The sequence below is a fragment of the Felis catus genome, chromosome B3 (assembly GCF_018350175.1).
Source record: "Felis catus isolate Fca126 chromosome B3, F.catus_Fca126_mat1.0, whole genome shotgun sequence".
Taxonomy (NCBI): domain Eukaryota; kingdom Metazoa; phylum Chordata; class Mammalia; order Carnivora; family Felidae; genus Felis; species Felis catus.
This window is the reverse complement of record NC_058373.1, coordinates 103,353,430-103,381,160: the sequence shown is the minus strand read 5'-3', so window position 1 is coordinate 103,381,160 and position 27,731 is coordinate 103,353,430. Positions and strand designations below refer to the sequence as shown.

The window sequence follows — 27,731 nt, the reverse complement described above, 5'->3', positions numbered from 1 at the left end:
TTAGGATGATTTGTTCTAGTTGTGCGGAAAATACTATTGGTATTTTGATAGGGATTGCATTAAATGTATAGATTGCTTTGGGTAGTATGGACCATTTAATGATATTCTTTTAACCCATTAGCATGAAATTCTTTCCATTTGTTTGTGTCATCTTCAATTTCTTTCATCATGGTTTTGAAAACTTTCAGATAATAGGCCTTTCACCTCTTTGGTTAAGTTTATTCCTAGGTATTTTATTCTTTTTTGTGCTATTGTAAGTGGGATTGTTTCCTTTCCTTTTTCTTTTAAAGGCTTATTTATTATTTTTGAGAGAGAGAGCATGAGCAGGGGAGGGGCAGAGAGAGAGAGAGAGACAGATAGACAGACACACAATCAGAATCTGAAGCAGGCTCCAGGCTCTGAGCTGTCAGCACAGAGCCCGATGAACTCACAGTGAGATTATGACCCGAGCTGATGTCAGACGCTTAACCCACTGAGCCACTCAAGTGCCCCAGTGGGATTGTTTTCTTAATTTCTTCCTGCTACTTCATATTAGTGTATAGAAACGCAACAGATTGGTGTGTATTTGTATCCTGCAACTTAATCCATTTATTCTAGTAGTTTTTTTTGGTAGAGACACTAGGGTTTTCTACATATAGTATCATGGGTTACATGATCTTTAAAAGAAAAATTTCTGGGACTTAATTTATATACAAAGATTACATGTTGGGAAATATTTCTGTAAGCAAAAAGTAAAAACCATTATTTACCGAGCCTCTATTATGTACTATAGTACATGTATTATGTTACCTTCATATCTCTAAGGAGTAGAAGCACTGTTGTCATTTCTATTTTATAGATGAGGATATACTTGTGCATCCCTTTAACCCAATGAATGTATTTAACATAACATTTCCAGAATACATGCAGAAATCTGTAACTAAAAAAGTTTCCCTTTGCAAGTTTTATTAAAAGTATATTACTAGATGTAGAAACCCAAAGCCTGTGAAAGGTGCTGTGATGACCCCTACTTTGTTGACACACAGCAAGTTTCCATCATAATTGATAACACTTTTGAGAGCTTAGCAAGCTCTCAGAATTCTGTACAAATCTCATCTTTAACTCTGAACTCTCTCAAATAATTTGAGAATTTCTAGAGATTTTCCCTGTAAGGTCGAAATGGTTACAGACATGAACTAAAGAAATCGATGCTAAAGAATAGGGCACAGAAGTTAAGAAAAAAGGAAATGGAGTTGAGTCTGTTCTATTTGACAGAAGATGGAAGGTAGAATCACAGGGTAGGAAGAACACTTGACTGGGTGGGCCATCCATTCCCATCTCTATTTGTACTTGTATACTTCAAGTTTCCAGGAAACCACACTAGGTCAGCCAAAACTAATAAACACAGCGGGGATTCAGTACCTTGTACTACAGAGGTGTACAGTTCATAGAATCACTTTAAGAAATTTTTCTTCAACTAAGCATGGAACATGCATTACCTGCAGAATCATCTAGGTTGTCTGTCCAAAGTGTAAATTACTGAAGAGATCTAGAAAAGTAGAAGATCATCAGCCTCTGTAGATGCCACTAAAGAAACTGCATTTGAAGCAAACACCCCATCGCACTCTGGTGTAACCTCAAATTTGAGCCTGGAATTAGGCAAGAATGAATCCATTTTTTCCCCCTTTAACTAATAAGAATAACTTTACTCTTAATCTAGCACCTATTTAGAAGATAAAAGAAGGAGGTAATGCTTAAGAATAGACCATTTGGACATTCCAAAGCATGTCCCATAGTTGGCCACGGGTATTTAGGGATACCCAATGGCTTGAAAACAGTTTTATTAGGCTTACAGTTTCAGCAGCCCTAACCACCATGGTCTCATTTTGCCAACATTGGACACATTTTGTGCTTTAGGAGAGCAAACTTCTTTTGTAGCTATTCACTGAGAAACCCACTACAGACCTACAGATCATTTCCCCCTGTTCCCCAAACCACATCTCAAAATGTACATCAGTGTTGGTAAGTAAGTAAGTAAACACCAGATGAAATTAAAGTCACAAGTAAAAATTCATTTAAGTATAGAAAGCTGGAACTCCAAATGTTGACAGTTTATCTTTGGGTGGTGGAGGAATAAGTTTTATTCTTCATGCTTCCCAGATTTAAATGTTTTCATAGTGGTCCTCCAATGTCTTTTAATTTAGATTGCAAGAGTTATCACTTAAATACTTCTTTTTATTTTCTTTTTTTTAATAATTTATTTAAAATAATTTATTTTTAAATTTACATCTGAGTTAGTTAGCATATAGTACAACAATGATTTCAGGAGTAGATTTCTTAATGCTCCTTACCCATTTAGCCCATACCCCCCTCCCACAACCCCTCCAGTAACCCTCTGTTTGTTCTTCATATTTAAGAGCCTTTTATGTTTTGTCTCCTTCCCTGTTTTTATATTATTTTTGCTTCTCTTCCCTTATGTTCATTTTTTTTTGTATCTTGAAGTCCTCATATGAGTGAAGTTATATATTTATCTTTCTCTAATTTCACTTAGCATGATACCCTCTAGTTCCATTTATGTAGTTGAAAATGGCAAGATTTCACCTTTTTGATTGCCAAGTAATACTCCACTGTGTATGTGTATGTGTGTATATATACATATATATACACATATTTATGTGTATACATAATACATATACATATACATACACACACACACCACATCTTCTTTATCCATTCATCTGTTGGTGGACATTTGGGCTCTTTCCATACTTGGACTATTATCTATAGCATTGCCATAAACATTGGGGTACATGTGCCCCTTCAAAACAGCATACCTGTATCCCTTGGATAAATACCTAGTAGTGTGATTGCTGGGTCATAGGGTAGTTCTATTTTTAATTTTTTGAGGAACCTCCATACTGTTTTCCAGAGTGGCTGCACAAGTTTGCATTCCCACAGCAGTGCAAAAGTGTTGCCCTTTCTCCACATCCTTGCCAGCATCTGTTGCTTCCTGAGTTGTTAATTTTAGCCATTCTGACAGGTGTGAGGTGGTATCTCATTGTGGTTTTGATTTGTGTTTCTTGATGATGAGTGATGTGGAGCATTTTTTCATGTGTCGGTTGGCCATCTGGATGTCTTCTTTGGAGAAGTGTCTCTTCATGTCTTTTGCCCATTTCTTCATTGGATTGTTTGTTTTTTGGGTGTTGAGTTTGCTAAGTTCTTCATAGATTTTGGATACTAACCCTTTATCTGATATGTCGTTTGCAAATATCTTCTCCCATTCTGTCGGTTGCCTTTTAGTTTTGCTGATTGTTTCCTTTGCTGTGCAGAAGCTTTTTATTTTGATGAGGTCCCAATAGTTTTTTGGTCCCATTTTTGCTTTCATTTCCCTTGCCTCCAAAGATGTGTTGAGTAAGAAGTTGCTGTGGCCAAGATCAAAGAGGTTTTTGCCTGCTTTCTCCTCAAGGATTTTGATGGCTTCCTGTCTTACATTTAGGTCTTTCATCCATTTTTAATTTATTTTTGTGTATGGTATAAAAAAGTGGTCCGGGTTCATTCTTCTGCATGTTGCCGTCTAGTTTTCCCAGCACCATTTGCTAAAGAGACCGTCTTTATTCCATTGGATATTCTTTCCTGCTGTGTCAAAGATTAGTTGGCCATATGTTTGTGGGTCCATTTCTGGGTTCTCTATTCTGTTCCATTGATCTGGTGTCCATTTTTGTGCCAATACCATGCTGTCTTGATGATTATAGCTTTGTAGTATAGCTTGAAGTCTGGGATTGTGATGCCTCCTGCTTTAGTTTTCTTTTTCAAGATTGCTTTGGCTATTTGGGGTCTTTTTTTGGTTCCATACAAATTTTAGGATTGTTTATTTTACCTCTGTGAAGAATGCTAGTGTTACTTTGATAGGTATTGCATTGAATATGTAGATTGCTTTGGATAGTATTAACATTTTAACATTATTTGTTCTTCCTATCCAGGAGCATGGAGCATTTTTTCCTTTTTTTGTGTGTCATCTTCAATTTCTTTCATAAGCTTTCTAAAGTTTTCAGTGTATAGATTTTTCACCTCTTTGGTTAAATTTATTACTAGGTACTTTATGGGTTTGGGTGCATTTGTAAATGGGATTGATTCCTTGATTTCTCTTTGTGTTGTTTCATTCTTGGTGTATAGGAATGCAACCAATTTTCATGAATTGATTTTATATCCTGCGACTTTGATGAATTCATGGATCAGTTCTAGCAGTTTTTTGGTGGAATCTTTTGGGTTTTCCATATGGAGTATCATGTTATCTGCGAAGAGTGAAAATTTGACCTCCTCCTGGCCAATTTGGATCCTTTTATTTCTTTGTGTTGTCTGATTGCCGAGGCTAAGACTTCCAATACTATGTTGAATAACAGTGGTGAGAGTGGACATCCCTGTCTTGTTCCTGACCTTAGGGGAAAGCTCTCAGTTTTCCCCATTGAGGATGATATTAGTGGTAGGTCTTTAATAGATGGCTTTTATGATCTTGAGGTTTGATCCTTCTATCCCTACTTTCTTGAGGGTTTCTTTTGGATAATCTGACTTTTTATACTTTTATGAGCTTATACATAAAATATGTTTTATGAACATTAGAATACAAATTCAACCCAAGCCATGGAACGTAACTCACTGCTGCCTTGCACCATGTCTACAATCTCATACTATATATCGAAACTGAGGTTAGGTCTATCCATAAAAAAGCTCATGAGGATATTATAAAGTCATCCAAGAAATGCTTTCAAAATCTTATTTTAAAAACTCTGTTTGCGGGGCACCTGGGTGGCGCAGTCAGTTAAGCGTCTGACTTCAGCCAGGTCACGATCTCACGGTCCATGGGTTCGAGCCCCGTGTCGGGCTCTGGGCTGATGGCTCAGAGCCTGGAGCCTGTTTCCGATTCTGTGTCTCCCTCTCTCTCTGCCCCTCCCCCGTTCATGCTCTGTCTCTCTCTGTCCCAAAAATAAATAAAAAAACGTTGAAAAAAAATTAAAAAAAAAAAAAACACTCTGTTTGCAAAAAAACACAGTACCCTGCATGCAGTTTCCCCTAATGTTGATAACTTAAGTAGTACAATGATCAACACAGGAAACACAATACTATTAACTGACTTCATTTAAGTATGATTGGTTTTTCCACAGATACCCTGCTTCTTTTTCAGGATCCACTCCAGGATCCCATTTCACATTTAGTTATCATGGGCCCTTGGTCTTCAGCAATCTGTGACAGCTGGATCCTGAAGCTTCCTTGTTTTTCATAATCTTGACATGGTTGCTGAGTACCAACCAGTTATTTTTGTAACATGTTCTCAGTTTGGGGTTGCCTGATCCTTTTTTTTAATGTTTAGATTGAAGTTATGCACTTTTGGCAAAACTACCACAGGAAGGGCATTGTGCCTTTCTCTGTGTATCACAAGGATACATGAAGTCAATGCCGCATTACTGGGTTTCCTTGGTTAAGATGGTGCCTGCCATTTTCCTCCACAAAGAGTTACCACCTTTCTCTTTGTTGTAAAAAAAAAAAACTTGGGAGAGAGACCTTGAGACTATACATATACCTTGCTTTTCTTCAAACTTTCACCTGGTGATCTTAGCTTTCATCATTATTATGTACTTATACAAATATTTTATAATACAATGACTTTCTATTTTCCTCATTGCTGAAGGTTTTTATGTGAGTCAGTGTTGAATTTTACCAAATGTTTTCTGAGTCTATTCCTATGTTTATATATTTTTTCTTTACATTTTTTTGTATATTTTTAAAAATTTTTTAAATCTTTAAATTTTTAAAAATTTATATCCAAATTAGTTAACATATAGTCAAACAATGATTTCAGGAGTAGATTCCTTAGTGCCCCTTATCCATTTAGCCCATCCCCTTCCAGCAACCCCCAGTTTGTTCTCCATATTTAGGAGTCTCTTCTGTTTTGTCCCCCTCCCTGTTTTTATATTATTTTTGTTTCCCTTCACTTATGTTCATCTGTTTTGTCTCTGAAAGTCCTCATATGAGTGAAGTCATCTGATATTTGTCTTTCTCAAACTTCGCTTAACATAATACCCTCTAGTTCCATCCACGTAGTTGCAAATGGCAAGATTTTATTCTTTTTGATTGCTGACTAGTACTCCATTGTATATATATACCACATCTTTATCCATTCATCCATCGATGGACATTTGGGCTCTTTCCATACTTTGCCTATTGTTGATAGTGCTGCTATAAACATGGGAGTGCATGTGTCCCTTCAAAACAGCACACCTGTATCCCTTGGATAAATGTCTACTAGTGCAATTGCTGGGTCATAGGGTAGTTCTATTTTTAGTTTTTTGAGGAACTTCCATACTGTTTTCCAGAGTGGCTGCACCAGCTTGCATTCCCAACTTTCTTGAGGGTTTTTTTTATCAAGGATACTGTATTTTGGCAAATGATTTCTCTGCATCTATTGAGAGGATTATGTGGTTCTTGTCCTTTCTTTTATTGATGTGATGTATCACATTGTTTTGTGGATATTGAACAAGCCCTGCATCCCAGGTATAAATCTCACTTGGTCATGGTGAATAATTTTTTTAATGTATTGTTGGATCCACTTGGCTAGTATCTTGTTGAGGATTTTTGCATCCATGTTCATCAGGGAAATTGGTCTATATTTAGTGGGGTCTTTGGTTTCAAATCAAGGTAATGCTGGCTTCATGGAAAGTGTTTGGAAGTTTTACTTTGACTTCTATTTTTTTTGGATCAGCTTCAAGAGAATAGGTGTTAACTATTCTTTAAATGTTTGGTAGAATTCCCCTGGAAAGCCATCTGGCCCTGGACTCTTGTTCTTTGGGAGATTTTTTTTATTACTAATTTTACTTCTTCACTGAATATTGGTCTGTTCAAATTTTCTACTTCTTGTTTCAGTTTTGGTAGTTTATATGTTTCTAGGAATTTGTCCATTTCTTCCAGATTGCCTGTTTTATTGACATATAATTGCTTGTAATATTCTTTTATTATTGTTTTTATTTATGCTGTGTTGGTTGTGATCTCTCCTCCTTCATTCTTGATTTTATTTATTTGGGTCCTTTTTTGTTTTTGATCAAACTGGCCAGGGGCTTATCAATTTTGTTAATTATTTCAAAGAGCCAGCTTCTGGTTTCATTGATCTGTTCTACTGTTTTTTTGCTTTTTGGTTTTGATAGCATTGATTTCTGCTCCAATCTTATTATTTCCTGTCCTCTGCTGGTTTTGGGTTTAATTTGCTGTACTTTTTCCAGCTCTTTAAGGTGTAAGGGTAGGTTGTGTATCTGAGACCTTTCTTCCTTCTTTAGGAAGGCCTGGGTGCTGTATACTTCCCTCTTATGACCTCCATTGCTATGTCCCAGAAGTTTTGGGTTTTGGTATAATCATTTTCATTGGCTTCCGTGTACTTTTTAATTTCCTCTTTAACTTCTTGGTTAGCTCATTCAGTCTTCAGTAGGATGTTCTTTAGTCTCCAAGTATTTGTTATCTTTCCACATTTTTTCTTGTGGTTGATTTCGAGTTTCATAGCGCTGTGGCCTGAAAATATGCATGGTATTATCTTGACCTTTTTGTACTTGTTGAGGGCTGATTTGTGTGCCAGTATGTGGTCTATTCTGGAGAACGTTCCATGCGCACTGGAGAAGAATGTGTATTCCACTGCTTTAGGATGAAATGCTCTGAATAAATGTGTTAAGTCCATCTGGTCCAGTGTGTCATTCAAAGCCATGGTTTCTTGTTGATTTTCTGTTTAGATGATCTTTCTGTTGTTGTGTGAGGTGTTGAAGTCCCCTACTATTATGGTATTACTATCAATGAGTTTCTTTATGTTTGTGATTGATTTATATATTTGGGTTCTCTCACATTTAGAGCATAAATGTTTATAATTGTTAGATCTTGGTGGATAGACCCCTTAATTATGATATAATGTGTTCTTCATCTCTTGTTATAGTCTTTATTTTAAAGTCTAGATTGTCTGATAGAAGTATGGCTACTCTGGCTTTCTTTTGTTGACCATTAGCATGATAGATGGTTCTCCATCTGCTTATTTTCTATCAGAAGGTGTCTTTAGGTCTAAAATGGGTCTCTTGTAAACAGCATATAGATGGATCTTGTTTTCTTATCCATTCTGTTACCCTAGGTCTTTTGATTGGAGCATTGAGTCCACTGACGTTTAGAATGAGTACTGAAAGATATGAATTTATTGCCATTATGTTGCCTGTAGAATTGGAGTTTGTAGTGTTCTCTGGTCCTTTATATTCTTTGTTGCTTTTGGTCTTTTGGTCTTTTTTTTTTTTTTCCTCATCTTTTGTCTCCTCAAAGAGTCCCCCTTAAAATTTCTTGCAGGGCTGGTTTAGTGGTCACAAACTCCTTTAATTTTTGTTTTTCTGGGAAACTTTTTATTTCTCCTTCTATTTTGAATGACAGCCTTGCTGGATTCTTGGCTGCATATTTTTTCCAATTCAGCATCTTGAATATATCCTGCCGCTCCTTTCTGACCTGCCAAGTTCCTGTGGATAGGTCTGCTGCAAACCTGATCTGTCTTCCCTTGTAGGTTAAGGACTGTTTTTCCCTTGCTGCTTTTATGATTCTTTCCTTGCCTGAGGATTTTGTGAATTTGACTATGATATGCTTTATTGATGGTTGGTTTTTGTTGAATCTAACGGGAGTCCTCTGTACTTCCTGGACTTTGATGTCTGTGTTTTTCCCCAATTTAGGAAAGTTTTCTGCTATGATTTGCTCACATAACCCTTCTACCCCTTTTTCTCTCTCTTCATCGTCTGGGACCCCTATGATTCTGATGTTATTCCTTTTTAATGAGTCACTGATTTCTCTAATTGTGCTCTTTTGCTTTAGTCTTCCTCCTTTTTTTCTGCACATTATTCTCCATAGGTTTGTCCTCTATATCACTGATCTGCTGCTCTGCTTCATCCATCATTGCTGCCATGGCATCTATTCGAGATTGCAGCTCAGTTATAACTTTTTTTTATTTCATCCTGACTAGCTTTGACTTCTATCTCTGCAGAAAGGGATTCTAATCTATTTCAACCATAGCTGGTAGTACTATCGTGACTCTAAATTCTGGTTCAGACATCTTGTTTGTATCTGTGTAGATTCATTTCTTCCTGTTCTTTCTAAAATTAAAGACAACACACACACACACACACACACACACACACACGCAAATCAAATAAAGGCTGCTAGATCCTAAGTGTGTTTTGGTCTGGTTGTTGAAAGGAACTTGATTAGAGAAAAAAGGGAAAGATAAGAAAAAAAAAGAAAAAAACATTTGAAAAGTTGGAAAGATGAATACAATGAAATAAAATGAAATGATGGAAGTAGAATTTGAAAAAAATTACAAAAATTACAAAATATAGTGGAAAAATTTTTAATAAAAATGGAAAATTTTTCTTTTTGTATTCAAGAATAAGAAAAAAAATTGAATAGATGGACCAGTGAACAGACTGACATATGATTTAAATTACATCAGGTTCCCCTAGAAGTCAAACTATGAAGCACTTTTTTAATCCATAAACTAAGCAGGCAGAGAGACTGCGGTGTTCCTGAAGAGTGAGGTTGGCCCAGTTGGGCGGGGCTTAGTGTAACAGCTCCATCCTCCGCTGGATGGTGCTGCTTAGCTTACTGGGGTGGATTGTTGTGGCACCTGTAGGTGTGTATGCGCATGCACGGGAGGGGTGAAAATGGCATCACCCAGCTACCCAGTCTCTAGTATCAGAACTCTATGTTCTCTCTGACCAGCAATTGTGCACCCCTGCCTTGTCTCCAGCTTCCATCCACTCCCTGCTTTTACACTGTCTGTGACCAAGCCATCAGGCTGCCAGGGGGTACCGCCCTCCTAAGTTTTATCTCAAATGCAGTTGTGTTTCCCAACCCCTCACTCCTGAGTGACTGGGGCTTTGACCCATTCTGACCCTCTGGGGGAGGGTCTCACTGAGCAATGTCCGGGTGCCTGCCTGCCCCCAGGAATGTTTGGGAGACTCTGTTTCTGGCAATGCCCAGACACTGTGGCTGGGTGCCAGCCCACCCCAGAAAAAGTTCACACAATTGTGTAGCAGCAGTATCTCAGGATTATGGAAAATCATAACACACATCTGGCATTAAGCTTCTCCCTTAACGTCCTTGTTCCAGCACCAGCGAATGTGGTTGTCTGGGGTCCACTGGGACCTTTGCTTGTGGGGTGGCCTCACAGTCTCTAACAAATGTCCTCCCAGAAGGTGAACCACCTCTCCCCTTGTGAGCTGAGCACCCCTCAGACCTTGCTCTTTGCGGTTCACCCTTCCCACCTGGGAACCTCCAGGTATCGAGCTGCAGAGTTTGACTCTGCCCTCAACCTGTTTATAGAGTCTTAATGGAATTTAAACACTTTTCTTTCTCCTTTTTGTTCAGTCCCTTATGTCCTCTTTTTCTCTCCAGCTGCTTTCGGGCGGGAGGGAGTGGATGCTTTCTTGTACTCCATCCTCTCTCCTCAAGCAAAAATAGCTCCTTGCCTTCTACAGCTTCTCTCTCCCCCAGTTCACGTCTCTATGCTATGTATGTACCTGCCGAGTTCTGTGGTTCAGGTTGAGCAGATTGTTGTTTAATCCTCAAATCACTTTTCTAGGTGTGGAGGATGGTTTAGTGTTGATCTTCAGGGATGAGAGATGCAAAAAAAACCCCCAAAAAACCAAAAAGACTTCTATGCTGTTCTGCCATCTTGTCCAGGAGCAAATTCACTTAAATACTTTTTAAAGTGGATTTTGAGGCCTCAGCATAATACTCCATTCTATTCTTTCAGAAATACCATTCTATTTTTTCATCCTAATTGCAAAAAATGGCAGTCAATCCTTAAGAATATAAAGTTCTCTAATAATCTTCTTAGTGGGTTTCTATGTTCTCTTTAGCTAATGGCAAGTGGAAGTATGATAGGAGCAAGCTGTGTTTTAAGACTTTGGAAAACATCTCAAGCTAGGCATTGGATGATCCTGAATTTCTTTATGTGAAGCACTAAGGTTATAGTGCTGTATTTAAATTTTAGGGTGCAATTTTTTTCCATGATCTAGCATCTCTGAACTTCGTCTTTTAAAAAAAATCAGTTTTGAGATAGAATTCAGATATTGAAAGTCACCCTCTCAAAGTATAAAATTTGTTTTTAGTATATACAGAGTTGTGCAACCATCACTGCTATGTAAGTTTAGAACATTTTCATATAATCATGAAAGTAATAGTCCCTCCTTAACTCTTCTCTCCTCTGTGTCCACTATTAATCTACTGTCTCTGTGAATTTGCCTATTTTCTGACCTACAATATGTGGCCTTTTGTGTCTGGTTTCTTTCACTTGGCATGTTTTCAAAGTTCGTATTAGTACTTAATTTTTATAGCTAAATATAGCTATAAACACTTTTGGGGTGATTCTACTTATTACTATAAGGATGCTACATATTCACGTACAAGTCTGTGTGTGAACATGTCTTCAGGTGTTGGGTACATATCTAAGGAGTTACCTGGCAATTGTATATTTTACCTTCTGAGGAACTGAATTGCCATACTGTTTGTTTTAAAGTGGCTGTATGTACTATTCTGCAATCCCCCCAAAAGTGTATGAAGGTTTCAATTTTCCAACACATTGCCAACACTTGTTTTGGCTTAGCCATTATAGTATAAAGTGGTAGCTCATGATTTTAATCTGCGTTTCTCTGATGCCGGGAATCTTCTTATGCACTTATTGGTTATTTCTAGATCATCTTTGGTCAACAGATTAGACATTTTTCCATTTTTTACTGGGTTCTTTTTATTGATGAGTTCTTCACAATCTGAATACAAGGCTTATGATTTTCAAGTTACTTTCTATTTTCTGGGTTTTTTTACTTGACAGTCCTTTGGTGTATACAACATTTGAATTTGATTCAATGTGGAATTTAAGAAACTAAAACATGAACACGGGAAAAATAAAACATTTTAAAGCCCAATTTATGGTGTTGTGTTTTTTTGGGGTCTTAAGAAATCACTGACTAATCCAAGGTCATAAAGTTTTACTGTTTTCTTCTAAGAATTCCATAGTTTTAACACTCGGATCCATTTTGAGTTAATTTTTTGTGTATTGTGTGAGGTAGGGATCTAATGTCATCCTTTTGTATGTGGCTATCTAGTTATGCCAACTCCATTTGTTGAATACTTTTAGCACCCTTGTCAAATGGGATGTATCTACCTCACAATTGCAAGAGGTTATAGAAAAACAGCCAATTTTCTAATTCATGGAACTTAAATGTTCCAATATTTTAACTCCTGAAATAAAAGCCCATGTAAATGTGCATTTACTTTTGGGAAATGAAAAATCCATTTCCCTCAAAAATACTAAGACGCCTTAAATATCAGTGTGATGAGAAACTATCAAATACTATATCTTCTAATCTTTACATTATTAAAAGTAAATGAGGATGGTCACAAAAGTAGCAATATGACAATGAACATGAAGGAAATTAAATTCTCCTGGAAGTTAGATTTAAGTACTGATAGAATTTTTAAAGAAAAAACATGGATTTTCAAAATCCAACTTAAATAATGTATTGTGTGGAATATAATACAAATAGCTCAACTATATGGGATCAACTTGGAAGTTTGAGAAATGCAAAAATCAAGTCTACTTTTGTATCTTTGTAGCTGTCTGGGGTTCATCAGGACATTTGATACAGAGTCTGAAGACAACAACTCACAAACATAATGAGATCCGTTTAATAATTTTTGAAGATTTTTCCTGTAAAATGGCTTGTATTTCCACAGGTTACAATAGTGAAGAAATAAACTTTTCAATTTGACATGAAATATAAAAGAACAGTTTTACAAATATATCCATAAAATTTAACTGCTTGTAACACTATACATGGTAAATAGGACCACCCCTTAACTTCTAGACTATTTATTTAATACAGAGGAATGATCTGTCATCTCACCTAAAAAGAAATAATTTCCCTTTCATCAAGTTTACTTTTGTTTAGAAACGGTTAAGTAGGACTGGAAAAATATTTGCTTTTTCCTACCTTCCTCTAGGGCTTTTTCATGAAGGTGAAAACTTGAGAGGATATAAATTTTACTTAAAAAGAAATACTGAACCTTCTTTGTTTTACTAGTTTTGTAATGTTTACATTGTTAAAAAAAAAAAAAATCCTGGAGTTGTCTCCTTGGCCTTGGGGTCCTAAAGAAATGATAACAGAGCTGTGTTCTATTTTCAGCCCTGGAAGAGGAACGTCATCCCCTCAGCCCATGAAGGCTAAACTAGGGGGCTATAAGATCACCTGCCAAGGGAACGGAGCTGGATCTGGCTTAAAATCAAGGTTGTGTGGTTTGCCTATCAGAAATTCCACTCTTGCAAGGCAAAACTGCCTGAAGCTCACTAGATCGTAGTCAGCATGAACAATGCTGAAATCGCACCTCCTTTCACACAAATCCAAAGCACAGAATAGCTTTTAAAAAGTTGATCAAAATCCTAGAACTGCAGCTAACAATTCTTCAACCTAGGAGAAAATTCAGGAGAAAACACACTCCCTTTAAACTTTCAAAAGTGCCCAAATAACAATACTGAGCTCTCCCAAAAGGGGTTTGAAGTTTCACGTCAGCAAAAATGAAATAAAGCATGGAAGCTTGATGAAGAAGAGTTCTCGACTTTCCTAATACAGTATATGTAATAACTTAAGGTTTCCCTATTGACACTGGAAATAAATTCTAATACAATCATGCATATGCCAGGTCCTGGCATACTTCTGCATCCAGATTCATTAGTCTCCTTAATGGAGCCCATCATTTTTCCAATGGCTTTCTCCTTTCTTTAAACCCTAACCCTGAAATTCTATAACCAGTTACGTCACGTGGCTTCCCTGAGGCACAAAGGTACCAAACTCTATAATTAACTATTGAGGAATGATAAATATGCTCTCTATATAAAAAGATTTTAATTCTTTTGGGCCACAGTGGGGGGAAAAGAAAAACCCAGAAAGTTTAATACTTACTCTGCAGTGTGAACTGTAGCCCTTTTTGCAAAAAAAAAAAAAAAAAAAAGAACCAAATAAGGGAAATGTTGAGTTGCAGCATGCATGACCTGACAGCACCAATTATTAATAAAAAAATTCGACTAGAAAAATATTCAGGGTTGTATCCCATCCATTTTATTTTTTTTTAAATAGTAAACTGACAACTGAAGAAATTTACTATGGGAATACATCACCGGGGCTTCACTTCTAGTGACCTATTCACAAAAGGCATTTTGATCAGGTCAAGATCAGGATAATTCCTAGGTGTACAGCTGGGGGAGCAGGGTTCGCTCCTCAAGCAGGCAAGCAAAACAAAAACAGAAGTCATCTCTGCGAAGTTACTTTTTCTGAACTGTATTACTCTACTTTGGCGAGCTAGACTTGTCTATTCTCACAAACTAAATTGCTCTCATGTCTGGAACAAACTCCTTAGTCCAAGTTATAAGCGATTCTTGCTGGAAGTGGCCAAGCTGAACCTGGCTTCTTTTCCCAGACTTGCCACCTCTCTGCGGTTCCTTAGGCAGAATGGGAGGGGATCTCACTGGGAAGTCAAAGGAGAAGGTGTGAAGAGAGAGTATGTTTCCTGTTAGCCCTTCCAAGAGCTTGAGATTTATTAGCCAAAATTTGACTTCTACTTAGGTATCTCCATTTACTAAAAGTCAAAAGGAACTTTGCACGTTGGAAGATTATCTGGGGGCATGTGTTCCACATAAAACTGCTAGACCCTGAACTGTTGTAGTCCTCGAAACAGAAGATTACAGCAGATTGTAACTTTCCGGAAATGTTTTTGATAGGAAAAATCCAGCCCTTCTAGATGCAAGGCCATTTACTTTACAAGATGCTTTTAGGGTATCCAGGCTCCTCAAACCACTTTCTAGCCAGAGAGCAAGAAAAGGGACTGTTGCCTCCTTTATCATTTTGTGGAGCCCAAAGAAGCACAAATTAAAGAGACTCTAAGAGAAAGTTAGTCATTGGAGTCTGAGGCTAAAGAAAAAGGCATGTGACACGTGAATCTAGGCAATTCCAGCTGTCTGGAGATAGTTTATGACTTACCCTATCAGTAAGAGGACTGTTGTTGGATTTTTGCATCACTTAAAAATTACCAAAAATGTCTCCTCCCACACAATCACCTCCATTGAAAAGTAAAGCTTTTTTAAAACTGAGCAGCTGAACTTTTTAGATACTAGGTCAAATTACGCGGTAGCAATCAACAGTAATCCCTTTAAGGAAAAAGACATTCAAGATGTCTTAGAACAATTGAAAACAGGGCAACATATTTACCAGGAGGCAAAACATGGAAAGACGGTCAAGTGTAAATGCAGTCTATTAGAAGCCTATAAATTCTATAACTTTAGAAAGGTTAAAATGTAGCATGAATCTGCAATGGTCAATTTTAGAGGATGTTAGTAGAAATAAATACTTGCTCTGTGCGGCAGGAATCTACTTCACGTCAGCCAGCTGTGGCAATCCGTCGCCTGTCCTCAAGAACCTTTACGTTCCGGTAGCAGGGATACCGTAGGTACTGAGGACAGAGAATGAGTATCTGAGAATTATTCAAAATGAAATGGAGCTAACAGAAGGGTTGGTGGTGCTCATGTGAAATTCTGATTTAATTATTCCTCAGTAAACACTCATTTGCTCTCTTGAAATCTGGAATTCCAAATTATCCCTGCAGATGTACTGCTTGGTGTTGTATATATCTAATGATCACATTTAAATTTGGTTTGATTTGCAAACATTTTCAAAACTTACAGGGCTCCATAAGCTGCAAGAGAAGGTGACAGATGGCAGTGAGGGAGTGAACAAAAGCCACTGAATCGTGGTGATACGTTGCTTTTAGGCTCTCCGAAGTTTGGCCTTTTTAAGGAAGGAAAAAAAACACCTTAGGAAACCCCAACAAGTGGTTTTAAAAAGTAAAATCTTATTTTTAATCACTCATAAATCTTGAGCAATTCAGTAAGCAAAGGAACTTGATGGTATAGTACCCAGGCCATGCTGACTGCTGCAATTAATAATCACCTTTAGTTAATGAATTTTTAAGAGTTGCTGCATTTTAATCAACCCAACGGTTGTGGCCATACAATCAGGGACAGACCATCTTAAACAGAAGCAACAAAAGGCAGACTAAAAAGTTACGGAAATGTCTTTGAAATGCCAAGGTATTTGATGACTGAGTAGATAAAGTCATCGAATTCCACCCAACTAAAAACAAAAACACACGACAGTATATGAATATTCTTTTCCCAAAAAAAGAAAAATCTGAAAACCCCGGATTTCAAAACCGCCACCTGTGCCTAACATCTCCCCACCGCCACCGCCACCGCGGTGGGAGCTGGTCAGATTCTAGCCTGTATCACGTACTCCCAGGCCCTGCATGTCTTTCCATTCACACCTACACCACGCAGCATGGAAGGTCGCCCATTTAGAGCCAACTTCTGAATAAATTTCTTCTACATTTGTAAAATAGGATTTTAAAGTCTCATCCAAGTTTACAAAGGAAAACATTGTTTGAAAACCCAAGGTTCAAATAAAAGCATGGCATTTTAAATCCAATTATGACAAAGATTATGGTTTCATCAAGCAGGCTTCAATGACGATGCCGCTTTTTTGAGCATGCAACACACCCGATGCCTTAAGTTCCTGGCATGTCTCGTCACCATGTCCCCCCCCTTCCCCCCCCACCAGCCTCAGCCCCCCCCTCCCCTTAATAAACAGCATTATAAAAAGGTAAAATCTAGAGTTAGTGGCAAAATCTTCACAGTAACTTGTTAATAAAGTCGTAGATGGCTGTCAAGGGCATCAGTCAACTGGACCTTGGAAAATTAATTTGATGCAGTTCTGTTCCCCAACCAGCTGGGTAGCACAGAAAGGGCAGGCAGCGTGAAATGCGTGAGTTCCATGAGGCAACGGAATCTGAGACCAGTATTTCGCAGACTTTTCTGAGCACACGTGTCCACAAGGGGTGAAAGCATGAGTTGGTGGTCCTGCGTCTACATAAAACCCTGCCTCGCAGCCGAGCCAGAGAGGCACGTAGGGGCCCACAGTCCTGCACATGGGACACTCTCTCTCATTGGCCTCCGTGTCGCTCCGGTGGCCCCAGTTGTGGTACCCGTGCACGTGGCCGCAGCTGAGGTATGCCCAGGGCTGCTTCTCCTCCACCACCTCCTTCCTATTGATGCTGGGGAAGGCCAAGGTGTTGAGCCCCACGGGACACTGTGGCCGGGCGGCATTGATCTCCTGCCGGAGCGCTTCGATGTGTTTCTGCGTTGGAGTATGGAAAAGGCCGTCTGCTGTTCTCCAGAGAAGGGTGGCCCCGCACAGGTCAATGAGGGAGCCGTCCTGCAGGACGTTGGTCTCACTCTCCACCTAGAACAAGTTTGAAAGACATGCCTTTTAAAAGCAAAATTCAGCAAATCACGCTAACGTTCTTTTGCTCTCAAGATAGAAATCATCTTTCAAGGAAACACAGGCAGGCAGCTTACCCCCTGCCTCCCTGAAGAACAAGACTGGGGGGTGGGGGTGGGGGTGGGTAACCCCTTCCTGGAGCTGGTTTCCTCACTGGAACACTGGATGGAACACGGATCTGCCATACTCACAAAGCCCTAAAGAGCACACATACACCAGCTTTACATGTTCAATTACTGTACTGTGGTTACTTAATGAACACCACAAATCTTATAGAGGAAAAGTGAAACTCTAAGTAACACTGTTCTAGAATCCTTGATCTCACACAGGACAGGAGATGTCCTACCAGTCCATGCAGTATTGACTGTGAAGATTCGCTGTGACCAGAAGTGATCCAGAAGATGCTTGTGGGCCCTGCGATAATGACTGCAGTGGTCCGGACACTGCCTGGTCACCCTCAGCTTCATACAACCTACTGCCTGTCCTGCGTTGCTATGGTTTGGAGAAGCGTTCGCCGTTAGCCTTCATTAAAAAAAAAAAAAAGTTTTAAATGTTTATTTTTGCAAGAGAGAATAAAAATGGGGAACGGGCAGAGAGGGAGGGGGCTCTGCACTGACAGCAGCGAACCCCATGCGGGGCTTGAACTCATGAACTGTGAGATCATGACGTGAGATGCTCAACTGACTGAGCCACCCAGGCGCCCCTAGGTTTCGCTTTTAAAATGGAATGCTGGGCACCTGACGAGAAGCGGCAGACACAGCGGGCGGGAGCCCAACCAGTGCCCTCCACGTGCCTGCTGTGCTCTGAGCCCCGTGGGTAATAAAGCTTCTCTCCCGTCCTGAAGACACGTCTTTAGTGGTGGGAGGCAGACACGCTAGAGCCAGGAGCCAGCGAAGGTCAGTACAGCGCTGAAATTGTCGTGCGAGGCTACCTCAGCACACAGGCTAAGAGTGTGGCCTTTGCGGCGCACGGCCTTGGGCTGCACCTTGGCTCGGTCACGCACTAGCTCCAACCTGGGGCGGTGACTTCAGCAGCCTGTGCCTAGGTTGCCCCTTCCGTAAAACCGGACAAGGGGATCTTGAGGGTTGAAACAGACCAAGTTCTGAGAACTGGCATGCAGGAAGCACTGTGTACACATTTGCTACTTTCGCTTTGATGACAGAAGGTCAGAAAGGCTTTTTGAAAAGGGTTTGCCTGGCGCGGAGATTTGAAAAAGTTGTCAGGACCCAGTGGGTGGGCTAGAAGACTCTCCAGAAAGAGGCATGCAAAGGCTCAGCAGCACGGCACGAGGGGGCAGCAGTTATTCCACAGGCGACCGAGCCCGGCTGGACGAGAGCCTCAGGCTGGCCTCCCGTGCCTGGAGGCCATCAACACAGAGTTTTAAGCGGCTATAAAAGAACAGATCTGCCTTTCCCAAAGGTCACTTCCAGAAGTGTGGAGGATGGGTTGGATGGGTTAAGAACACCGTGGGAGTTCTCTCTCCGGGCCGAGAGGATGGGTGCACCTCAACAAAGACAATCCGTGGCAACAGCCCAGGCAGAGATACTGAACACTGAGGACTTAGCTCCTGGATTAAGAAAGACACGCTTCTGGATCTGGCTTTATGGTCTGCATGGGAGGAGGCTTTCCGGGCACAGGGAATCTAGGAGAAATGGCAGATTTGGGGGAAGGGACAGAAATTCAGTTTTGGGTGTGCAAAAGCGGAGTGTCGTGTGGGGGCCTGCACGGCGATACACAAGAGGCTCGCGTGACTAAAGAGCTGGCTTAGAGAAGCTGGTCCGGGACTTAACGGCACTGGGGTGAAGCCCCGGGAAGTGGACAAGACTGTCCAGGCAGGGTCTCAGGGAGGGCAGAGAGGCCCAGGGACAGAACCAGGGCCATCCCCAAGCAAGGCAGGGGCAAAGAACCGTGAGAAGGGCAGGCAGAGAAATTGTCTGTCATTCTCTGACTCAAAAGTCTTTGCTGGCTCTCCTCTGCCCTCAGGATCAAGCCCAAACTGAACACATATTTATAAAAAATCTAGGAATAAACCTAACTCAAATAGTACGCTGAAAACTATACAAAACTTATGAAGGAAGTTGAGGAAGACACAAAGAAATAAAAAAACATTCCATGCTCATGGATTGGAAGAATTAGTATTGTTAAAATGTCAATACTATCCAAAGCAATCTACACATTCAATGAAATCCCAATCAGAATTGCACCAACATTCTTCTCAAAGCTAGAACAAAGCTAAGATTTGTATGGCACCACAAAAGACCCTGAATAGCCAAGTTATGTTGAAAAAGAAAACCAAAGTGGAAGACATCATGATCCTGGACTTTAGCTTCTACTACAAAGCTGTAATCATCAAGACAGTATGGTATTGGCACAAGAACAGACACATAGACAAATGGAATAGAATAGAGAGCCCAGAATTGGACCCACAAATGTATGGCCATTTGACAAAGCAGGAAAACAATATCCAATGGAAAAAAGACAGTCTCTTTAGTAAATGGTACTGGGAGAACTAGACAGCAGTATGCAGAAGAGTGAAACTGGACCACTTTCTCACACGATGCACAAAAATAAACTCAGAACGGACAAAAGACCTAAATGTGAGACAAGAGACCATCAAAACCCTAGAGGAGAAAATAGGCAATAATCTCTTTGACCTCAGCTGCAGCAATTTCTTGCTAGACATGTCTCCCAAGGCAAGTGAAACAAAAGCAAAAATGAACTACTGAGACCTCATCAAGACAAAAATCTTCTGCACCGCAAAGGAAACAATCAACAAAAGTAAAAAGCAACTGACAGAATGGGAGAAGATATTTGCAAATGACATATTGGATAAAGGGTTAGCATCCAAAATCTATCAAGAACTTAACCAAACTCAACATCCGAAAAACAAATAATCCAGTGAAGAAATGGGCAGAAGACTGAATAGATACTTTTCCAAAGAAGACATCCAGATGGCCAACAGATGATGAGTGATGTTGAGCATCTTTTCATGTATCAGGGAAATACAAATCAAAATCACATTGAGATACCACCTCCCATCGCTCAGAGTGGCTAAAATTAACAACTCAGGACTACAGATGCTGGCGAGGGTGTGGAGAAACAGGAACCCTCTTGCACTGTTGGTGGAATACAAACTGGTGCAGCCGCTCTGGAAAACAGTGTGGAGGTTCCTCAAAACATTAAAAATAGATCTACCCTATGACCCAGCAAGCACTGCTAGGAATTTATCCAAAGATACAGGAGTGCTGATGCATAGGGGCACGTGTACCCAATGTTTATAGTAGTGTTTTCAACAATAGCCAAATTATGGAAAGAGCCCAAATATCCATCAACTGATGAATGGATAAAGAAGATGTGGTTTGTATATACAATGGAATACTACTTGGCAATGAGAAAGAATGAAATCATGCCATTTGCAGCAACATGGATGGAACTGGAAGGTGTTATGCTAAGTAAAATAAGTCAGAGAAAGAAGACATCATATGTTTTCACTCATGTGGAACTTGAGAAACGTAACAGAAGACTATGGGGGAATGGAAGGGGGACAAATAGATTCGAACAGAGAGTGAGGCAAACCACAAGAGACTCTTAAATACAGAGAACAAACAGGGTGGATGGGGTATGGGGGAGGGGGGAAATGGGTGATGGACACTGAGGAGGGCACTTGTTGGGATGAGTACTGGGTATTGTATGTAAGTGATGAATCATGGGAATCTACCCCACAAACCAAGAGCACACTGTATACACTGTATGTTAGCTAATTTGACAATAAATTATGTATTAAAAAAAATTTTGCTGCAGCTCCCTCCCCCCCTCACTGCCCCCCCTCCCCAGTGCTGCATGGTCCCCTCCCCTCTCACAGCCTGGCACGAGGCTCCCTTCCTGTGCTGACCACAGGTAATTCTCAGGGACATCTTATCTAAGCATGTAACCACATCTGAAAGAATAATTCTGATGTGGTTAAGACACTGAGGTTCAGTAGTGGCCACACTGGTGAACAACCCCGTCTTTCCTTCCTACAAAGCAGTTTTTGGTAAACAACATAAATTTTGAGTCCCTGGTCTTTTATTTTCCACACATTCTTGACTCCTCCAAGGATAGAATAGGTTCCTCCTGTCCCTTCTAGTACAAGACTGTGTTCATTACATACAATATGCTAATTGACTGGTTGCATTGTCTGTGACCTTCTCCAGATGGGACAACTGGAGGGCAGAGCCCTGGGCATCCTGTTCACTGCTGGATTCCCAGCTCCTACCCCTGCTTTGTCAGAACAGCTACCCAACCATGGACTGCTGTGCAGTCCTGTTCCCATCTGCACTTTGCTCTCTCCATGATCCGCTAAGGTATGGACCGGCACTATTCCAATTAAATGCACACGAAGCCAGGCACAGAGAGGTCAAGTCGTTGATTTGAGACTGCAGCACTCCTCACAGTGGCAATGAGCACCCAGATCTGTGACCGGACTTCAGAACCAGTGATGGAAAGAGGCTGCTCAAACAATAACCGTTATTTTTTGTGGGCTCTCTCTTAACTGTGAACAAAGCGTAGTTTTCTCCAGACTACAGTGTGTAGGAGGGAGCATGCAGAGGCATAGGTTCATCATATATTTGTTTCTCAAATTCCACAAAAAGAAAAAAAAGAAAAAAAAAGGCAAGGAGAAAGCCCAAGGAATCGACACTTACCTTTCAGAAGTAAGACAGTTAAAAGTGATCAGTTAGCTAAGTTTAGGGTAGAGAATTCAAATCCCCACCCACTACTTACAAGTTGAGTATCAACTTTTTAAATCCCTGGTTATCTGTAAGTGGGAATGACAACACTGATCCCATGAGGTTGCTCTGAGTAATGCCTAAGAGAGACTTAATATGAAGCACTTCATAAAGCCTGCACGGAACACTAGGGTTATTTTCAGATCACCTAAAATTAGGTAAGCAAATGAACTTTGCTGAATTTACTAAATTTTACAGAGCCAATATAGTTTAATTAAATACTCCAAATATAATTTGATAGATCTATGTATCTAGTAGAGATCTAGTAGATATCTAGTACACTCATACTTAATAGAGCAATATTAAAACTATTGATAAGACTATTGATAGAAAGTTATCAACTAGGTAAAGGAATAGGATACAGTTCAAAGCCTATTCACCTATTTATTTGGGGTGGGGGGGTTAAGCTCCTGAAAGGGCATTTCCCCCCACATTTAATTGGTTGTGGATCAAGGACAAAGCTGGTGTGATGAGAAACCAAGGAAGTTGTTAACACATTGGCACATTAAATGCCAAGCAGGATATTAACACAGAACCTTCTACCAGCACTAGTTCCACACTGAAAGCAGGAGGCACCTGCTACTTTTATAATGTTCTGGATTTTTCGCAGATCACTTTATTCTCCACATTTTTTGTGTTCAACTGAAAATGGAGAGTACCGTCAGAGACTGTTCTCTAAATCGAATCTCTTGGTAGAAACTTTACATCAATACAACAGCCACATGCACAGAAGGAGTCATCAATTGAAACATAAGCTGGAAGAATCAGTGGGTTTTCTCCTCAAACTGTTCCCCTGGTTAATCAGAGGGAGTTGCAGGGGAGGATGGGTCCTTTTATCCCCACAGTGCAAAGTTAGACTGATGGAAACTCAGAAACCTTTACTGTAGACCAAGCCAATCGTACACTATCCAACAGTACAGCACAATGTTGGGCAGATCTAAGGGTCTCCTGTAGGGACTAACTTTGAAAATAGTCTAGATTTAGTACAGCTCGTGAATACAAGCTATTTTTGGAGTGGTTTCTTTTCAGTAGCACGGCCACCTTCTCTGGCACACACAGCCTGAGCTGGGTCACTGCACAATCACCAGAGTAGGCAAGAAACCCATCCTATAAATGTGCCCTTGAAGACAGATGTGCCCTACACGGACTCTGACATACCCTCTGTATTTCCTAGGGAAGCAAATGCTCTGGTGTCAAGCACCTCGGGTGAGAGCCAGGTGATGCTCCCCACGAGCTGATACCTAGTGGAGGCCTGGAGTCTAGACCCTCAGTCAGGGAGGACTGAGTTTCAATCCCATCTGCTGCTACCTTCTAACTCTGGTAACCCTTCACAATAATTAACCTCCCTATGCCATACTTTCCTCATCCATAAGATGGGCACGATCCCACTTCTTTGAATAAAGTTGCTCAGATGTAATGAGTTACGGTCTCTGAAATGTTAACGTAGTGCCTGCCCCCAGCAACCATTTACTAACTTCTACTATGGCCATTCTAATGACCGATAACCAGTTCGGCCAACCTAGGTCAGTTTTTGTATAAAGTTATCCAGTGATCAGAAACAAAGTTATCTGGAAGACCTGCTTTCACATTCTGTGCCCTAGTCTCTTGAAAAGTGTTTAAACAGAGATTACTGTATTTGCTTTGGGCTCTCTTAGAAAACGCTTCTCATATTTACTCAGCCAGGATGTTCTAATACTGGGCTTTACTGTAAAATGCAGAAGCTGTACTTGTAGCTCAGTAATGATGTAAAATAGAAATAAAAGTAACAATTCCCTACAAACTAACATCTAGCAGAGACTAGCCAACCAGGCTAGTGAAACAGCATCCCTGCCATCTTCTTTTTCCGCTTTAGTAATACTTGGTTGTCATCTTGCTGAAAAATGCTAGATGACTCTTATGTTTTTCTAGGGAGGTGTTCTGAATCAAATATTTGTTCTCTCATATTCTGGCTTCTACCTAACAATTAATTAAAGGCACTGGAGTAGAAAGTTTACTTAGAAACTTCCGGTACCGTGTCCCGCAGGCGTGGTAAGATCAGAAACCCAAAGCTTCCCATTTAAGGGTTTAACAATTATTCTCCATAGAAGAAAGGGTTAAAAAACCAACTGCTTTAGGTCATTTGGGATAAGTAGTGATATTTATAGGAAAATATTAACATGTCAGATCAATACCCTCTATGAATTATTTCAAGTAAAAAGTTTTATGATTTTGGTGAATTATATAGGGAACTACGTATTAATTTCTTACTATGAACTCAAAGGAAAAAAGCTAACTTAATTCTCTTTTAGTTCCAGGAAGTCTAGTAAATACTTCTGTAATTCATAATTTTCACTAATTAGTCTTGGACAGCTCAGGATTTTTCCAAATTAGTAAAGTTTTACACTAAAAATAAGTTTATCTTTCTTTATCGAATTTAAGCAGAATTCTGCGGTGAAGCATATAATGAAAGATATGCTATTAAGGTAGGCGAGGAACAAAAAGGTAATTTTCTTCTACTATGGGAAAAGCTTAATCATTGAAGGAAATAAGCCTTTTTCCCTAGCACTTTCAGGGGCCTGTGGAATTCTCGTTTTCCTGGGTCAATGGAACACAGCCCTGGTACCCCTACAAAGGTTCTGAATTTCAGGGGAGAAAAACGACACTCCTTAGGCTGGGCTTTTGCAGTTCGGTGCATTTTCCAGAGTGAAGACCACTCACCAGCTTTCCCCTCTGCTGGGCCGACCTGGTTTCTCGCAAGGTGTACACGTCTCCACATACAGAGATCTCACGCCAGACCCCAGGCTGGGACTCCTCGGTGAAGCCCCCTCGTGGATGCATCACCAGGACGCCATTTGTAGTGAGCCCGTCCATGTGGCCATCGGGGTTTTTCCATTTTGCTGCCTTTTCCTGGAGAGCATACCACAGAACAGAAAAAGCATGCTAAGATTATGTTCCAAATGAAGGGATTCCAGAATCTTTTAAAAATATCCAGTACGGGCAGAAGGAAGGAAAGTGATGAATTTTCATTTTCTATTTAAAGCTAATAATCAGAAGGATAAAATATGCAATTATTCTGATAACATGAAAGTGCTAAAATGTATGAATGATTTATCACTGGATATACATTATATTCATCTTGGGAGCTTTAAAAAAAAAAAAAAAAAAAAAAAAAAGGGACCTGAGGCCCGGACCCTTCCCTCAGAGATTCTTTTCTACCCACTGCCCTCACGCCTGGGAGAGTCCAGGAATCTAGACACGTTCTTCAGTTCCATTTGTGCAATCCTTTCGCCTCTTATCTACCAGCACTTTACATGCAATTATTACCTGGGAAGTATACAGAAGAAAGAGGAAAAAACATACAAAAATTTTAAGACTGTTAGTCTGACAAGCTGTGGCTAGTATCTCTTCATAAATATCACTGTTTGGATCCTCAAAGATGGAATGTAAAGACCGCCTGATATGATGGCAGGACCAACACTCCTGGGTGCTTGTGCCACAGTGACTTCTCTCCTCTTTCTTGGTGACAGAGATAGCTGTTGCAAACATGACTCAGGAGTAAATTCTGAGTTGGATAACCCTCTTGCCAGGGACTGAGCTCTGGCCAATGAGACATAAGAGGGTTTTTAAGAGCCTTCCTGGTAAAGGTCCTTTGTTCTAAAAAGCAAAGGGAAAAGAGTCTCCCAGTGGCATGGGTCATTCCATTTTCCTTGCCCCTCAGATGTACAACTAATCAGACATCTGTAACCAAAAAAGAGCATGGCTGTACAGCATCCAGGTCACCTGAAAGAGATCAATACATCTATGCCCGGAAAGTGGGTGCACTGAAACACAGAGGAGGCAGCGGAGAGGAGCTGCTGGGGAGCCAGAAGGCAGCAAAGGCAGTGGCTGGTGGGCAGGCAGGAGGATAGCGTAACCTTTCTGAAAAAGGAGGTGGAGGGTGAAGGAGGTAAGTGGGGGTCTGCCCCATGCATGTTCTGTAGCTGGAAGGACCGAATGTTGTCTCCAAGGAAAGACTGCAGGGAGTGGGAGAAGGGAAGTAGGCAAAAAGAATTTCAGGGAAGGGTCTCCTGCTCTTTGCCCCAGGGTTCTGGCTCATGGACTTCTGGGACTCGTTTCATCCCCATCCCAATTGAGGATCCCCCTTCCAGGCTGTGGGCACATCAAAGCCCCAAGAGCTAAGTACACACCTTCTCCAACTCTGCGGCACCCCCATTCCTTTTCCCTTGGTGGCCACTCCCAATCTTAGGAGGAAGTCAGCTCCTACCCCCAAGAGAAAACAAAAATTTGTGCTATGGCACCACCTTCTGGGAAGTGAAAAGAAGGTTCCCAGGTACCAACTTGAACTGTTAGAACCAAAGTAAACAGAACCTTGCCTAAATAGGGTGTTCCTTACTTCAAATGTGAGGACAGAGTCACTTTTAATCAAATACCATTAAAAATCATAGTAATATAGTACTACAAAAAGAAAATGACAATTTCCAACAAATGAACCCAAAGACATGGAATACCACAATCTAACTGATAAAGAATTCAAAACAGCTGTTATGAAGAAATTTAATGAGCTACAAGAAAACTCAGAAAGGCAATACAATGACCTCAGAAATAAAATTAACAAACAGAAGGAATACTTTACCAAAGATGCCAAAATTGTAAAAAAAGAACCAAACAAATTTTGGGCTTGAAGAACTCAATGAATGACATGAAGAATGCATTAGAATGCACTGGAAATAGAGCAGATCAGATGGAAGAGAGAATTAGCAAGTTGGAAGGCTGGAATACAGAAATGCTTCAGATGGAAAAGGAGAGAGAACTAAGATTTAAAGGAAGTGAAGAAACACTACGAAAGCTAGCAAAGTCCATTACAAAAGCCCATATATGAATAATGAATTTTCTAGAAGAAGAGAGGGAGAAAAGGACAGGCAGCATATTTAAAGAAATAATTCCTGAGAACTTCCAAAAGTTGGGGAAAGAACTGGATATACAAAGTCCATTAAGCTAACAGAACAACGCAAGATCTTCTCTAAGACACATTATATTAAAACTATTAAAAGTCAGTGATAAAATTAAAATTTTTAAAAATATTTATTTTTGAGAGAGACAGAGACAGAATGTGAATGGGTTAGGGTCAGAGAGACAGAGGGAGACACAGAATCAGAAGCTGGCTCCAGGCTCCTCACTGTCAGCACAGAGCCTGACGTGGGGCTCGAACTCAAGAGCTGTGAGATCATAACCTGAGCTGAAGTCGGATGCTCGACTGAGCCACCCAGGTGCCCCCAACGATAAAATTTTAAAGGCAGCTGGGGGTGGGGGGTAGGAAGAAAAAAAAAAAGACAGTAACTTACAAAGTAATCTCCAGCAGGCTATCAAACTTCTCAGATAAAAACTGCCAGCCAAGAATATTCCACCCAGAAAAGTTATGCTTCAGATATGAAGGAGAATTAAAAGCTTTCCCAGACAAACAAAAGCAGAGGGAGTTTACCACCACTAGACCTGCCTTACAAGAAGCATTCAAATGAGATTTTCAAGCTGGAATGAAAAGACAGAAATACACAAAACTCTGATTAAGGTG

At 40.2% G+C, this 27,731-nt stretch overlaps 1 protein-coding gene and 1 long non-coding RNA gene across 5 annotated transcripts in view; both read right to left on the bottom strand.

Moving 5' to 3' along the window:
- Positions 1-12,697: 12,697 nt before the first annotated feature.
- LOC123386096 lies at positions 12,698-16,683 on the bottom strand. The gene is made up of 2 exons (XR_006599616.1): positions 15,765-16,683; positions 12,698-15,534 (listed from the first exon to the last, which is right to left on the bottom strand). It is a non-coding gene; the product is annotated as an uncharacterized LOC123386096 (long non-coding RNA).
- A 25-nt stretch (positions 16,684-16,708) lies between these two features.
- PELI2 (pellino E3 ubiquitin protein ligase family member 2) overlaps positions 16,709-27,731 on the bottom strand; it is a 197,239-nt gene continuing 186,216 nt past the window's right edge. For all 4 annotated transcript variants that reach the window (XM_023255714.2, XM_045059951.1, XM_045059950.1 and 1 more), the window contains 2 exons: positions 24,881-25,069; positions 16,709-17,378 (listed from right to left, as the gene is read on the bottom strand). In XM_023255714.2, the coding sequence (XP_023111482.1) occupies positions 16,812-17,378; positions 24,881-25,069 (756 nt within the window). In that variant the 3' untranslated portion in view covers positions 16,709-16,811. The remainder of the gene's footprint in view (positions 17,379-24,880; positions 25,070-27,731) is intronic.